The 16,995-nt window shown below is 39.3% G+C and overlaps 2 protein-coding genes across 3 annotated transcripts in view; one reads left to right on the top strand and one right to left on the bottom strand.

Moving 5' to 3' along the window:
• cyp19a1a (cytochrome P450, family 19, subfamily A, polypeptide 1a) overlaps positions 1 to 554 on the bottom strand; it is a 7,389-nt gene extending 6,835 nt beyond the window's left edge. The window contains exon 1 of the mRNA XM_083552403.1: positions 1 to 554. This exon is cut by the window's left edge and continues 191 nt beyond it. Coding sequence (XP_083408529.1) covers positions 1 to 17 — 17 coding nt within the window. The 5' untranslated portion in view covers positions 18 to 554.
• A 476-nt stretch (positions 555 to 1,030) lies between these two features.
• gldn (gliomedin) lies at positions 1,031 to 16,907 on the top strand. 2 transcript variants are annotated; one of them, XM_083552410.1, is made up of 11 exons: positions 1,031 to 1,120; positions 6,622 to 7,086; positions 7,730 to 7,781; positions 7,879 to 7,896; positions 8,049 to 8,147; positions 11,043 to 11,144; positions 11,277 to 11,414; positions 12,261 to 12,338; positions 15,148 to 15,273; positions 15,497 to 15,647; positions 15,750 to 16,907. In XM_083552410.1, exons 2-11 carry the CDS (start codon positions 6,622 to 6,624, stop codon positions 16,228 to 16,230), a joined length of 1,710 nt encoding a protein of 569 aa, XP_083408536.1. In that variant the 5' UTR covers positions 1,031 to 1,120; the 3' UTR covers positions 16,231 to 16,907. The 2 variants fall into 2 exon arrangements, with proteins under 2 accessions (XP_083408536.1, XP_083408535.1); XM_083552409.1 differs by lacking the exon at positions 1,031 to 1,120 and adding an exon at positions 6,017 to 6,250.
• The last annotated feature ends 88 nt before the right edge of the window (positions 16,908 to 16,995 follow it).

Below are 16,995 nucleotides of genomic sequence, written 5' to 3'. Positions count from 1 at the left end.
AACACGTGTGCTGCCATGGGAACGAAGAACCGAGTTCTGTGTCTCACCTGCAGCTCTGCACGTTTCTTACACTGCTTTATACACGTCACTGCTGATCCTCACGTCAAAACAAGAGTTAAGGCTCTCACGCACACCAGACTCGCCGACCTTGAGCTGGTGGTGGTGGTGGGGGGGATTTGCTGAAGGAGTGTTTGACCTGGAGTGACCTTGAGTATCTCGCAGACGTGTGCTTCTTCGGTCTTTGGAGGCTGTAACATGAAATTTCCAATTATTTGAACTTGGAGACCCAAACCTGTTACAGCTTTAAAATCCAGATCCATGAAGATCTGCTTTCCATGGGATGAAAGTGTGTGGAAGATCTTCTGCTATAGGGCTCAACGTGTGCTTGTGCCATCTGAGAAATACTTGGATCTGGGTATGAGTAAATACAGCTATTGATGGAGATGAGGGAAATTTCAAGAGAGTCTGATGTCACTGAGGAACAGTACTCAGGTCAAAAAGCATGAAGATCTCCTTTCCATGGGATGGAAGTGTGTGAAAGATCTTCTGCCACAAGGCTCCAAACCTACTGAACACCTCTGGGGTTAATTTTTCCCACTGACTGAACCTCAGGCCTCCTCACCTCACCTACATGAGTACTTGACTTTACTAACACACATCATTGTGGCTGAATGAATCTCCATAAATCGCCACAAACACATTCCTAGGAGAAGATCTTCCCAGAAGAGTGGAGCTCATCATCACAGCCAATCCAGACTAAATGTGGGATGTTCAAAAAGAAGCACATAACAATCACACGTGTGTAAAGCCGTGAAAAAACACACGTGTGTAAAGACGTGAAAACACACACGTGTGTATGTGTATGTGCGTAACGTAGGTCATGTTTTCGTCATCAGCAGCTCTTTGTGTTTCTGCAGCAGAATGAGAGAATTCACTAAACGCCTCCTCACTCAGGAATTCACAGTGTGTGTGTGTGTGTGTGTGTGTGTGTGTGTGTGTGTGTGTGTGTGTGTCTGTACTGCTACACTCCCACACTGCTGTCTCTAAAAGTTCTCTGAGTGATGTTTATTACGCTGCTGATTTACTGACTGATCGTCTGTTTTATAGAATTACACTATATGTAAGTAATAAACCGTGTGTGTGTGTGTGTGTGTGTGTGTGTGTGTGTGTGTGTGTGTGTGTGTGTGTGTACCACATCCCTGAGTGTTTTATCCATAAGCAACTCACTAACAGAGACGATGTTGTATTCATTAAAACTCTTTCTTCTGTTGTGTCTATTTACACTGAACGCTGTGGATGAAGGTTGCAGATGTTACAGAAAAAGAATTGAACACCTTCTAACCAATCAGAGTCCTTCAGAGATCAGCAGCTGTGTGTAAAACGTGTGTACTGTATAAATGATATAATTAATAACAATAATAATAACACTTTTTATTTATAAGCGATTTACATTACATTTACTTTACATACAGTTACAACACTAAAACTATTTAAAACAACTAAACACCATACAACCAATAAGAAGTGTGTATACAAGATCACTGATATGCAGATAAGATGAGATGTGAGTATTTATTATATTATATACAGTACAGTGTGGTGAAGCTTCCAAATCAACAGGCAAGTATAAATATAAATATAAATAATCAAAATAAATACAAAATAAAATTATAAATAGGAATATAAAATATAAATATAAAATCAAAATATTAATATTAATTTAAATATAAATCAACATCTATCTATCTATCTATCTATCTATCTATCTATCTATCTATCTATCTATCTATCTACCTATCTATCTATCTATCTATCTATCTATCTATCTATCTATCTATCTATCTATCTATCTATCTATCTATCTATCTATCTATCTATCTACAGTGAATTCAGAAAGTATTTATTCCTCTTCACTTTTTTCAATGTTGTTCGGTTGCTGTCTGATACTTCACTCATTCAAACAGAGTTTTTTCTCATTAATCTTCACTTCAGTCCTCCAGAATAAAGTTACGGGTTTTTTTGTAGCTTTAACAGAATATTTGCGATTCACTAAGTGGCCATGATTATCTTTTTTTATCTTTTTTATATGTAGTTTTCAGATCTAAAAAGACATACTTATGTATTTGCAGTGCATTGTGGGTAATACACACAGTACCACTGCTCATTACATGAACACTGAGTGGTAATAAACCTTGGTGTTCCGCTTTCATGGTGTTCCAGAGACGTTTCTGTAGTTGGGAGATGTTTGAGTAAGAACACTGAGTGAGGAGGAATTTTTATGATTTGGGACAAAAGGCAGACTCGGACTCGGAGGAAAGGCGGAATGCTGCGTGGAAACAAGGCGTCTTAAATGTGCAGTGGGAACAACGTGTGCTTGTGCCGTCAGAGATACTTGGAACTGAGTATGAGTGAATACTGCTATTCAGAGAGATAAGGGAAATTTCCAGAAAGTCTGACGTCACTGAGGAACAGTGCTGAGGGAACAAAAGCAACAACAGCAGCAGAGGGAAACATTTAGGAAACGTGAATCAAGAACATTTTTTCTGATTCTGTATAATTATCATTAAATATTTCTGATTCGAGTTGAGTCGAAGCTCTCAGAGATGATAAGACAACAAAAAGCAACAGCTTGTTATGTTACCATAGCAACTTAAAGTTACAGCTTTAGCTCTGAAACTGGAGACTCCTTCCATCAAAGTTACAAAAATACGTTAAGGAAAACATTCGCTGTACACGCAGGGCCGCTGGAAGTCATTTTGAACAGGGGGGTGCTGTGAATTTTATTTATTTATTTTTTTGGACAAAAAAAAACCTGTGAGCCTATTTAGAATACATTTTAAAAATAAATACATACGGCTGTGACGATGGCACTTTTTTTATTTTACCACCGCGGTGGTAGTGGACAAATACTGGCGGTGTTGCGGTGGTCGGGGGGGGTGTTTTGAAATAATAAAAATTAAAAAAACAAAGAAACAACACACTAAAGCCTGTAAAGCATTGAAATAAATATCAGTAAATACTGGTAACTTACATAATATAATAAAGTTGAATCCATTTAAAAAAAAAAAAAAGAGAAGAAAAAAGTTTTATATTTCCACACAAAGACGCGTTATAGCCTCCCGCTCTGCGCTTCGAGAGGGATGTGGAACACGAGCAGGAAAGAGACCACCGATCTCTTCTTCTGATATCTTCATGTTGTTGTAAAAGGTATGAAGCGCTAATTTGATCTTCCACAAGGGCAAGGCATTTAGGCTATGTGTGCGCGCTGCCAGAGAAAGCCAAACTCAAATCACCCGCGCGTGTGAAACGCGCTTTACACATGAACTTGAAAAATCAATATAATTAAAATAATCAAAATAATTACATTAAAATCCAAAATACACTTAATAGCCTACGTGTCAAAATCATTTCCTAAAATATTCATAAGGAATTTATAAATTGTGCAAAATATTTTTAATAGGCCTACATTTTTAAAAAATCTCTCTCTCGACAATAGGGGGTGCTGCAGCACCCCCAGCACCCCCACTTCCTGCATATATAGTGATAATAGTAAAAAACTAAAATCCCCCGCGCGTGTGAAACGCCCTTTACACATGAACTTGACGCGCATTACCAATGATCATATGTCTAATTAATAACAAGCACAAACTGTAGGCTATTAAAAATAATTTGACGTACAAGTAAAAATGTAGGCAGTTTTCTGTACAGCGTTTTTTCTACTTTACCACAGTAAAGAATACGAAAATAATCGACCTAAAAGCGAACAAAGGAAGAAACGTTTAATCCCCTTTGGAAATGGGTGAAGACGCGAGTGAAGATATGGGAAAAGAAAAAAGAGATTCCTGGCAGGGATGAGACACTATTTTTGAATATTCGATTAGTTGATTTAATTGTAGAATATCTAATGTTCTAATGTCTGTTGTGGATCATTCTCTAAAATAAAATGTCCATGTTCTGGTGCTGTAACCAGAGGGTGACGCTGCCAATAACACACATAACAGCTGTCACAAAGAACCGGCAAAAGTAATGATTATGAATCTGTCAAATATAGCAAGGAGACATTTGAATTGTTTATTAATAAAGTGTTTTTTTTTGTGTGTCAGTGTCGGGCTGCAAAGATGAAGATGACGATGTTCACTCATCATCTCCGCAGTGACGCGCCTATAGAGAGAAATGCAAACTTAATACGGAAAACATAATAAACATATGCTAGTCGGTTTATTTTCATTTTGAATTGTTTTGTTTAAAAGTAGACAATTCAAGCTTTCTATATAGAAAAACTAATGGAATATTTTTTATCATTTCCTAAAATATTCATAAGGAATTTAAAAATTGTGCAAAATATTTTTAATAGGCCTACATTAAAAAAAATCTTTCTCTCGCCAATAGGGGGTGCTGCAGCACCCCCAGCACCCCCACTTCCTGCGGCCATGTGTACATGTGTCTGTGAACTAGAAAGTTAAAGTTATCATTCATATATTTATTATAACTTTCCTTATTGAAAAAAGAAAAAAGTAGAGTGTTCATTGTTAACCGAACCAACAACTAACACGCAAGTTAAGTGATATTACTTTTTTTTTTTTTTTTTTTTTTTTTTTACCATGTTTAACATTAGCAATACTTCCCGTGGTCTCACCACCTGCAGGAGGGACCGTAAGGGATGGTGCTGTGAGGATTGGGCAGCAGTCGAAGGCGGGGGTCTGCTTAGACTGCTGCCCCCGCGAACCGAATTACGGATAAGCGGGAGAAAATGAATGAATGAATGAATGAACATTAGCAATAAATTTTAATTACTTACATAACTATAATAAAATGATTTTCAGTGTTGAGTTACAGTGATAAGTTACAGTGTTACAGTTTTGAGTTACAGTGATGAGTAACAATGTTGTTATGATGAGTTACAGTGATGAGTTACAGTGTTACAGTTTTGAGTTACAGTGATGAGTAACAATGTTGTTATGATGAGTTACAGTGATGAGTTGTTGATTACAGTGTTGAGTTACAGTGTTGAGTTGTTGAGTTACAGTGTTGAGTTACAGTGTTGAGTTGTTGAGTTACAGTGTTGAGTTGTTGAGTTACAGTGTTGAGTTACAGTGTTGAGTTACAGTGTTGAGTTGTTGAGTTACAGTGTTGAGTTACAGTGTTGAGTTACAGTGATGAGTTACAGTGTTGAGTTACAGTGATGAGTAACAATGTTGTTATGATGAGTTACAGTGATGAGTTGTTGAGTTACAGTGTTGAGTTACAGTGTTGAGTTACAGTGATGAGTTACAGTGTTAAGTTACAGTGATGAGTAACAATGTTGTTATGATGAGTTACAGTGATGAGTTGTTGAGTTACAGTGTTGAGTTACAGTGTTGAGTTACAGTGTTGAGTTACAGTGATGAGTTGTTGAGTTACAGTGATGAGTTACAGTGTTGAGTTACAGTGATGAGTAACAATGTTGTTATGATGAGTTACAGTGTTGAGTTACAGTGATGAGTTACAGTGTTGAGTTACAGTGATGAGTAACAATGTTGTTATGATGAGTTACAGTGATGAGTTGTTGAGTTACAGTGTTGAGTTACAGTGTTGAGTTGTTGAGTTACAGTGTTGAGTTACAGTGTTGAGTTACAGTGTTGAGTTACAGTGATGAGTTACAGTGTTAAGTTACAGTGATGAGTAACAATGTTGTTATGATGAGTTACAGTGATGAGTTGTTGAGTTACAGTGTTGAGTTACAGTGTTGAGTTACAGTGTTGAGTTACAGTGATGAGTTGTTGAGTTACAGTGATGAGTTACAGTGTTGAGTTACAGTGATGAGTAACAATGTTGTTATGATGAGTTACAGTGTTGAGTTACAGTGATGAGTTACAGTGTTGAGTTACAGTGATGAGTAACAATGTTGTTATGATGAGTTACAGTGATGAGTTGTTGAGTTACAGTGTTGAGTTACAGTGTTGAGTTGTTGAGTTACAGTGTTGAGTTACAGTGTTGAGTTGTTGAATTACAGTGTTGAGTTACAGTGTTGAGTTGTTGAGTTACAGTGTTGAGTTGTTGAGTTACAGTGTTGAGTTACAGTGATGAGTTACAGTGTTGAGTTACAGTGTTGAGTTGATGAATTGCGAGGTTTCGGCCCCTAGGGTTTTTTTGCTGAATATAAATCAGGTGACTGTAGAGACAGAAACAACAGGAGGGTTTGTGTGGTGCCTCCAGCAGAACGTTTGTCTCATACTGCGTCTCATTGTGGTCTGGGAGCTGCAGCAGGAGGGTCTGTGGGATTCTTCACTTGGAAAATCTTCAAATCAGTTTATTCTGTAGTTGAAAATGATTTCCTGCATTTACATTTATAGCTAATAGAATATATTTATCTCTTTATATTTAAAGAATTAATAATAATAATAATAATAATAATAATAATAATAATAATAATTTCATATTGTTAAAGTTCTTCTTTTTAACCTTAAATAAATATTTTACTTTAAATATTACTTTGAATTTGGGATTTTAAACTTACTGCCTTTTTTCCCCCCAAAAAAATATTTTGCTGTGGATTTTAATATTCCTTCGGATTTTTTTGGACAGTTTTTGTTACACCAGTTTTGTCTCTAAATCCTGAGGAATTATTTTCCGGATCTCCAGATGATGAAGATGCCAGAGTCGTCGCTCAGGTTGTCGTGGACGTTCCACTGGACGCTGGGAATCGTTAGCACCCTCACACTGTTGAACTCGGCCGGATTTATGCTGCTCCTCCTCCAGACCCGAGAGCTGGGAGAACGTATGGATATGGTGGAGTCTCGCATGGAGGAAATCTCTCACAGCTCGGTAGTGGAGTTCATGACAGAGATGAGCAGGAATCAGCAGGAGATCCAAGAAGATCTGCATCAGAACTCCAGGAATAAACGAAGTCAGGAGAGGAAGGAGGCTCAGGTTCTGGAGCAGAAATTTCAGCTGGAACTGGAGGAGAAACTGGCCGAGGTTTCAGGAGACGAAATCGGAGAAGAAATGAGCAATGAGGTGAAGAACATTCCAGAACCGCCAGGTTCCTATCACAGGACAGTACAGCATGATGGGATGATGATGATGATGACGTATTCCATGGTGCCGGTAAGAACCTACAACGGGTGAAGATCATAAAAGCAGCAGATTAGTGAAATTTATCAAATAAGGAATGATGTGATAATGTTAGAGATCGTTCCGTTTATTAAAAAAAACTAAGGAAAATGTATTTTTATAAATATTATTATTATATGAACTTTAGTGGAAATGGTCTTTAAAAAAGAAATGTAAGTAATTATAAAATAAAATAATAATAAATAATTAAATTGATTTTAATACAAATAATAATTAAAATAATAATTAAATTTGTTATTTATTTATTGATTATCAAATATAATAATTTTAAAGCACATTATTTTCCACCTAATTATAAAAATAAATACATTAAAATCATTAATAAAAGTGAAAAGATTTGGAATCAAGAATTTTTGAAATCAGATAAATATATTAGAATTAATATTTTAATATAGTTTTTATATATAACACAATCTGATAAAAAATATACTTTTTAATTTTGTAAAGAAAGAAAAAGGTTTTTTTTGTTCACAAAATATTTATCTGTACATCTGTAAATATTCTTTTCCAGGGTTGTAGTCTAATGTTTTTTGGTCTGATGTCCAGATCGGACAGGAATCATGTTCAGTGTAAACGAGATCTGAGGGAAAGTCTGTATTTGTGTTTTGTTTTGAAGGTGAAAGTGTTATTAGACCTCTGTAACGGCACTAAAGGAGTTTGTCTCACCGGTAAGTTTCTCATCAAAGTTTCCAATAAAGAAATTAAATAAAGGAACTTTTTGACTTTTCTGAATATCATTATTCGTTTTCCATGTTTCTTTCTCAGGTCCTCCAGGACCACCAGGTGAGCAGCCAACATCCATACACTCTCACCATCTTTATATATAAAGAGCTTCAGCTTTCAGTCCAGATGATTTCCATTTATAAGATTTATAAGAGAAAAAATGCAAATGTGAAAAATCCAATACTTGCCCCTGACTTTGATGGGAATTTCAGGTTTACCAGGTGTGGATGGAATGCCAGGATACAACGGGACAGATGGAATTCCCGGTTTGGCAGGAGAACCTGGAGCCCCGGGGAAACGAGGGAAAAAAGGTCAGACATAAATATATTCACCTTAATGATTCACCAAAATAATCTATCCAAGGATTGGGAATTTTATCAGTATATACTTATTGATCCATTAACGAGGTTTGGGTTGGGTTTGGGAACGTTTACACCGTGACATCATTCCAAATGATCCATCAGCATGTCCAAAAAGTGTATTTTAAATATGAAACAAAAACAATAAACGATTTTCTGCTTTTACACTGTTGGGAATTTTGTCCATACATTACCAGGTGAAGGGTTTGGAAGTTTGTTTCAAAATTAAGCCTGTTATATTATTCCAAACTAGGAATTTTGCACCGTGTTTAGTGAATACATTGTGAGGATATTTTACATAGCTCAGAATCATCTGCTAAAGGACTGATTATTGCTGTGATACATTCCCAATGATCCTTTAAAGAGTTTTTGGATGAAATGGAATTTTGTTTATTTCCATTTGCACTGCTACAAAAAGATTTGGTAAAAGATTGGGAATTTTATACACATCCTCAATGTTTAAAATTTGATTTGGAAATGTTGTACCTGTTAAACAAATCCAAAGGATCTAGGAATTTCTTGTCCATCTCATTCTTCCTATCCAAATCCATTCTCATTGATTCCTGTAACAGAAGGAATTTCTGCACACTACACCATCAGTGGTTTACTGAAGAAGTGGGAATGCTGAAGATTATATTGTTTTATTAATCCCAATGGAAGATTGGAATTTCTTTCCTTGTTCATTAACTATTAGAGTTCTTTCATAGACCTTTGGTTGGGAATTGTTCCTTTAAGTCCTTCCTTCCTAAATGATCCTGATCCTGGGATTTCTAAAGACTTCTGAATAGAAAAAGATTTGTTTGACATCAGCTCTTTATGTAAGTACTCTCACCCCCATTTCACTCGTCCTTCCTGCTGTGGATCCTGTGGTTTATCAGTCTGTTCTGTACTGAAAGGGAATGTTTTTGTTCCTCAGTGGGAAAACTGTGAGGAGTCTTTGATAAGGAATGGAGGCTGCGGTAGCTGTGGGTTTATGATTCATGCTGATTCTCCAGGTTGATAGAGGGATGAGACGCTGAGTCACTGAGGAGATTGAATGGAGGTCTTTATCAAGCTGATGTGAAGCTTTTGGAAAAAATGTGGACTGAGTGTAAACAGTGGAACGTGGGATAAGATTTGGTGACGCTGTGGTTAAACTTCCACATCTGAGATTCCGCTGCCGAGAAACAATCAGATCCACCGATACGTTTCATACTGTGGATCTTATTTATTTTATACCTGAATGAATGAAACATTTTATAATCAAGTGACACTATTTCCTTTAAAAAGCTTTATTATAATTATAATTATAATAATAATAATTATTATTATTATTATTATTATTATTATTATTATTATTATTATTATTATTATTATGACACCTGTTTAAAGCCTTAACTTAATTTTTTTTTAATCATTTCATTCTTTTGGTGCTCTGGAATTCATTTCAGTATATTTTTCACTATTACTGTAAACCCGTGGCGGCTGTGCATTTGGTACCTGGACCTTCAGTGAGGACGTACCCGACTTAATCCACCTCCTAATACCACCACTATCATGTCACAATTATAGAAAACATCAATACTGTACAAAAACACAGTATAACAACACGTGGCATTACAGAGAGACGTTTCACATCTGGAGGTGAAAACCAAACTGTGCACCTACAACATCTGGAGCAGTTCAGAATCGATATTTGTCTAATAACATGACAAAAACATTAAAATGTAAATAAAATACATCATATTCACCAGAGATGCAGACTCATAATATGCAGCGCCCCCCAGAGGCTGTAATCCAGTGGTACCGCTCGTATTCACTGGTCTGGAGGTGGTGAACAAACCCTTTCCCGGGGCTGAGACACGCTAGCGAGCTTCAGGGTTGGTGACCTCCTCACCATGTCTCGCTTTTCTTTATAATAAATTTTTAAGTGTCTGAGACCAAATTAATTTCTCTTCTTCTATAAGTGTAAAAAAGTCTAACTCAGACGTATGAACGTGTGCAGAGCTACACACGTGTTTTACCAGTCGAACTCGGCTGTAACGGTTTCCCTCTGAACAACCAATCAGAGGACGGAAAAATGCTGACGCTATTCTGGGCCAGCGAGCTGCCCCGTGAGGAGATTCTGAAATCTGATTGGTTAAAGAAACAGAGCTGTTGGTAATATTCTCTGAGGTAAAAAGTCCAGCAGTACTGATTCTGAAGGCTCTGAGCAGATTAGATTCACATGGCAGCACATAGAAGCTGAAATCTGATTGGACAAAAAATCACATACACGTACTGGAAGCAGTGCAGCCGAGAGAAACACTACGACATGAAGAGAAGAAACTGATGTGAATAAATTAATACAATTTCATGGAACAAATATTATAATTAATGTTGTAAATGTAGGTCAGAGCTTCTAATAGTGTTTAGACCAGTAGAGAAGGTTTTACTGGCCCTGACCGCACACCACTGCTGTAAATTATGTTTGCGCTAAAACAAAAAAAAACACATTAACATTTCTCCAGACACTCTATCCATCATGTGGTGTCAATTCTCCAGCCATGTTCTAGCAGAAGGTACAAACTAATATGCATTTTGGTGTTGAGTATCAGGGTTTCATTCATACATTCTTCCACATTTTCTCTTCTTTATCAGCTCCTAGACATGGAGTTGTTTCCTGGTGTTTCCTCTGAGACGTGTGAAACCAAACACATTTACTTCATTCAGTGCATCATCAGTGCAGTGTAACACACTGATTGGCTGATGTCCTGTGATTGACAGCTGGAGAGCGAATTCCCCTCCCACCTTGAGAGTTTTGCTCCTGTAATGTGGATTGTTCAGATTTTGGAAAACGTTTACACCTGGATTTCATGTGTTTTTTAGGTCCTCCAGGTGAAAAAGGTGATCCAGGTGAGCCAGGTGTGAAAGGTGAGCCGGGGTCACCTGGAAAAAAGGGAGAACCTTCTAACGAGGTGATTGTAGAAGGTAAATATTTAGAAAATGATTTATTTTTTATTTTTAATTAATGTTAATTTAAACCTTGAGGAAAAATATATTATGAGGCTTTGATAGATTTTACTTTCCACTGCAGTATGTAAACGGTTGTTTCCCTGGCAGGTCCTCCAGGCCCTGCAGGACCACCCGGTGCTCCAGGTCTGATTGGTCCCCCTGGGCCCCCAGGACCACCTGGACCATTGAGACCGACCAGAAACAGGAGCCAGAGAGCTCACCTGCACACAGGCCATGCGACTGAAGGTAACACCAGTGCTAAAATGGGGGGAACGCCTGAGTGACTATTAGCACTGTTTTCATAATAACACACTCCTGATATCAAATATTGACTCAATTATTTGAAACATCTACTCACAGTTACTGCTTAGGATTCTGAAGAACTTTGTGTGAAGAGCCGGAAACGGGGATTGCAGGATCTTTTAGCTCTTTTAGATGATTTTTCCAAAGTAGCTACATTTAAATTAACTGTGTTTAATATTCTTGTTTAATATTCTTGCCTGTATATGTATCTCACATATCAGCTGCCCGCTGATCATCATAGCCATAATAAAGCCATTTATTTATTTAAACACTTGACACATTTGCTCATTTGCAGAAGAGGGTGAATCTGGTGGATCCACAGATTTTTTCAATGCTACATTTTTAGCGTGTAATGTTTTTCTCCGTCTTCAACAACTTCGAAAACTGAATACTTCTAAAAGCAAACTGCTCCACAACTAACCATGATCTGTTTACAAGCACCTGCTCAGTGCTGCTCAGTGCTGCTCAGTGCTGCTCAGTGCTGCTCAGTGCTGCTCAGTGCTGCTCAGTGCTGCTCGTTCTTCACTGATAAACAAGATGCCTGGGGTGCCAATACTTGTGCATTTATAACAGCAGTTGTACAGTAACTGTGCACTGATTCAGTGACTCGTGTTAAGGTTTTTCTTGATAAGAGGAGAATCTGTGGATCCACAAAGCAGGAGAACCGACTCGAGTTCGTGTGTGATTACGGTGCTGATCTTTAAACTTCAGATCATTCACCAGAAGAACCACCAAAATCTTTGGAGAAACGTGTTAATTTATAGAAGGTGATTTTTTTTTTTACTCCAGGTTTAATTCATGCTCAAGTTTCAAATGATCACATGATTAGTCAAGGACCAGGGACCAGAGAAAAGAACTTCAAAAATGGTAAACACACACACACGCACACGCACACGCACACACACACACACACACACACACACACACACACACACACACATACACACGACTGTTAAACTTTAGATTACTTAAACAATCTGATCCATGTTTTACTCTGGATCCGGGTTCCTGAGCAGGACTTCTGATTAATTATTCATTCTTCTTCTTCTTCTTCTTCTTTCGGCTGCTCCCATTAGGGGGCGCCACAGCGGATCATCCGTCTCCATACCACCCTGTCCTCTATATCTGCCTCTTTTACACCAACTACCTGCATGTCTTTCCTCACCACATCCATGAACCTCCTCCTTGGCCTTCCTCTTTTCCTCCAACCTGGTGGCTCCATCTTCAGCATTTTTCTACCAATATAATTCATGTCCCTCCTCTGCACATGTCCAAACCATCTCAATCTCGCCTCCCTCACCTTGTCACCAAAACATCCTACATGTGCTGTCCCTCTAATAAACTCATTTCTAATCTTGTCCATTCTCATCACTCCCAACGAAAACCTTAACATCTTCAGCTCTGCTACCTCCAGCTCCACCTCCTGTTTTTTACTCAATGCCACTGTCTCTAATCCATACAACATCTCAGGTCTCACCACAGTCCTATAAACTTTCCCTTTCATTCTTGCAGATACTCTTCTATCACAAATCACTCCTGTCACTCTTCTCCACCCACTCCACCCTGCCTGCACTCTTTTCTTTACTTCCCTAACACACTCTCCATTACTTTGCACTGTTGACCCCAGGTACCTGAACTCCTCCACCTTCTCCACCCCTTCTCCCTGCAACCGCATCACTCCACTGCCCTCCCTCTCATTCACACACATGTACTCTGTCTTACTCCTACTGACTTTCATTCCCCTTCTCTCCAGCGCATATCTCCACCTCTCCAGGCTCTTCTCAACCTGCTCTCTACTCTCACCACAAATCACAATATCATCTGCAAACATCATAGTCCAGGGAGACTCCTGTCTGACCTCGTCCGTCAACCTGTCCATCACCACTGCAAACAGGAAAGGGCTCAGGGCCGATCCTTGATGCAGTCCAACCTTCACCCTGAACCAGTCTGTCGTACCTACTGCACACTTTACTGCCGTCACACTGTCCTCATACATGTCCTGCACCACCCTCACATACTTCTCTGACACACCTGACTTCCTCATACAATACCACAACTCCTCTCTCGGCACCCTGTCGTACGCTTTCTCTAAATCCACAAATACACAATGCAGCTCCTTCTGTCCTTCTCTATACTTCTCCATCAACATCCTCAAAGCAAATAAGGCATCTGTGGTGCTCTTCCTCGGCATGAAACCATACTGTTGCTCACAGATGGTCACCTCTTCTCTCAGCCTGGCTTCCACTACTCTTTCCCATAACTTCATGGTGTGACTGATCAACTTAATTCCCCCGTAGTTACTGCAGGTCTGCACATCTCCCTTATGCTTAAAGATCGGTACCAGCACACTCCTTCTCCATTCCTCAGGCATCTTCTCACCTTCCAGAATCCTGTTAAACAATCTGGTTAAAAACTCCACTGCCATCTCTCCTAAACATCTCCACGCTTCTACCGGTATGTCATCTGGTCCAACCGACTTTCCATTCTTCATCCTCTTAATCGCTGCTCTCACTTCCTCCTTACTAATCCTATCTACATCCTGCTTCACCAACTCCACATCCTCCAACCTTCTCTCCAACCTTTTCCTCATTCATCAGCTGCTCAAAATACTCCCTCCATCTTCTCAACACACTCTCCTCACTAGTCAACACATTTCCCTCTCCATCCTTTATTGCTCTAACTTGCAGTACATCCTTCCCAGCTCGGTCCCTCTGCTTGGCCAATCGGTATAAATCCTTTTCTCCTTCCTTAGTGTCCAACCTCTTATACAGTTCCTCATATGCCTTTTCCTTGGCTTTCGCCACATCCCTTTTAACCTGCTGCCGCATCTCCTTGTACTCCTGCCTACTCTTCTCATCACTCTGTCGATCCCACTTCTGTTTTGCCAATCTCTTTCCCCTAATGCTCTCCTGCACTTCCTCATTCCACCACCACGTCTCCTTGTCTTGCTTTCTATTTCCAGATGTCACACCAAGTACTTTTCTAGCTGCCTCCCTCATCACTCCTGCAGTAGTTACCCAATCATCCGGCACCTCTTCACCACCACCAAGCCCCTGTCTGACCTCTTCCCTGAACCTCACACTACACTCTTCCTCCTTCAGTTTCCACCATCTTATTCTTCTTTCAAACCTTACTTTCCTCCTCTTCTTCTTCGCCTCCAAAACCATCCTACAGACCACCATCCGATGCTGTCTAGCTACACTGTCCCCCGCCAACACCTTACAGTCTCCAATCTCCTTCAGGTTGCATCTCCTACACAGAAGATAATCCACCTGTGTGCACCTTCCTCCACTCTTATACGTCACCCTATGATCCTCCTTCTTCTTAATGATTAATTATTCATTAAACCCCTTAAAGAACCATTGAGGAACCATGAAAGAGTTCATGTATCAACAGATCTACCCTCATTCATTGATCATTGAAGGCTTGCAGAGAAAATGAAGGTTTCCAGATATTCTAAAATTGTTCTGATCGGAACCCTTTCAGATGGAGAAACATTTTGCACAGAACCTTTAGGAGTGTAAATTCTGATAGACGCACATTAAGGATTTTTAACTTCTACAAATGGTTCCACTTTGTTGTAAGGTTCTAATAGGAAGTCTATAGCAGCTGGTGCCTACTTATGCCCTCTTGTTTTGACATGTTCTGGCCCAATAAAATGTCTTTCCTGTGGCAGAGTGCATCATAAAGTCAGTAACGGAACCGGAGAACCTGGCGAAGATGGCGAGTACGTTTGGAACCTGGCTGAAAGACACTGCAGGGAGAGACGATGAGAAGATCTGGGTAGCAGAACATTTCTCAGGTACTTGCTCAGACATGTGGAGGTTCAGAGAAAGCTCAGTGATCAGAGATATGCTGGAGCACAAATACACTAAATACATTGAATATATATTTCCAGCACAGTGTTGCTGAGTTCTGCCTCCTGATTGGTCAGAAGGTGTTCATTAGATTTAAATAATGCGATTTCCTTTCTATAGTAACAGCCAATGCGGTGAGGTTCTCTAATATGCATGTGGTATTTCCAGGTCGGATTATAAAGGAGTACAGCAGCATCACCGCCTGGCAGAACGGCACCTTCAGGTCCATCGACGTCAAGAAGTTTTTTCAGGGATGTGGACATTTAGTTCACAACAACTCCATTTATTACCACATCGCTGGAACCTACAGCATCGCCAAGTAGCACAACTTCACCCGTTTCTCTTTTAACAGTGAGATCAAATTGTAAAAACGAGAAGAACAATGCATATATACGTGTATATTTTATTGTTTTTTTTACAGATATAACCTCCACACGGGGGCGCTGCAGACTCTGGCCGTAGAGAACGCTCTTTACCACAACCTGTCCTACCTGCTGCACAACTCTAAGACCTACTTTAAAATGGCGTCAGATGAAAGCGGCCTGTGGCTGGTCTTTGCCTCGAGCCTGGACGAGAGCATCGTGGTGGCCCAGCTGGACGAGAAGACGTTCTCCATAACGACGTACGCGAACACCAGCTACCCGAAAAGCAAAGCGGGGAACGCCTTCGTGGCGTGCGGCGTCCTGTACGTCACCGACTCTAAAGACACCAGAGTGACGTACGCCTTCGATCTCCTCAAACAAAAACCCCTCAACATCAGCGTGGACCTCTGGACACCAGCCAGCGTCCTGTCAATGATGTCTTACAACCCAAAAGACAGACATTTATACGTCTGGGACAGTGGACACGTCAAATCCTACAGGGTCCACTTCCTGTCTGACGACGGAGTACAGCTTCACTAAATGAAAGAGTCCAAGAGAAACGTTATTTTTTCCTTTAACTGACTAATAATAATAATAATAATAATAATAATAATAATAATAATAATAATAATGATAATAAAATTAAAATGCCACTATGATGACAAAAGTATTGGGACAACCTGCTTTTTCCACCCATATGTGGTTCTTCACCAAACCTTCACCACAAAGTTGGAGACAAATAATTGTTTCGGACAGATTTTCAATGCACTTGAACTATGAGACCCAAACCTGTTCCAGCATTACAATGACCCTGAAGCCAGCTCCATGAAGATCTGCTTTACATGGGTTGGAAGTGTGTGGAAGATCTCCTGCTCTAGAGCTCTATGCCCTATTAAACACCTTTGGGATGAATGCCAACACTGACTGCACCCCAGGAACCTCCTCACTTTCTCACCTACACCAGTATCTGACTTTACTAACACACTTGTAGCTGAATGAATTTCCACAACATCTAGTGGAACATCTTCCCAGAAGAGTGGAGATCATTATGCGAGCAAATGGAGACTACATGTGATGTTTAAACAGAATGTTCAATCTTAAGGTCAGGTGTCCACAGTCTTTTGGTAATGAAATGTACTTTTTTGTAGTTGGATATTTGTATTGTTTTAAAACATTAAACATCAAAACTAATCATTAGAGTAAAATTCTGAATTTTTAAATATGCATGTGTATGCAAATGAGGCTTTTCTAAATTAAACATGCATCTCTGATGTTATTATAATTTTTTTTACATATTTTACTCCA

This window comes from Silurus aristotelis (genome assembly GCF_946808225.1).
Source record: "Silurus aristotelis genome assembly, chromosome: 10".
In the NCBI taxonomy this organism is placed as follows: Eukaryota; Metazoa; Chordata; class Actinopteri; order Siluriformes; family Siluridae; genus Silurus; species Silurus aristotelis.
The sequence above is the reverse complement of the archived record's forward strand: the minus strand, read 5'-3'. Positions and strand labels throughout refer to the sequence as shown.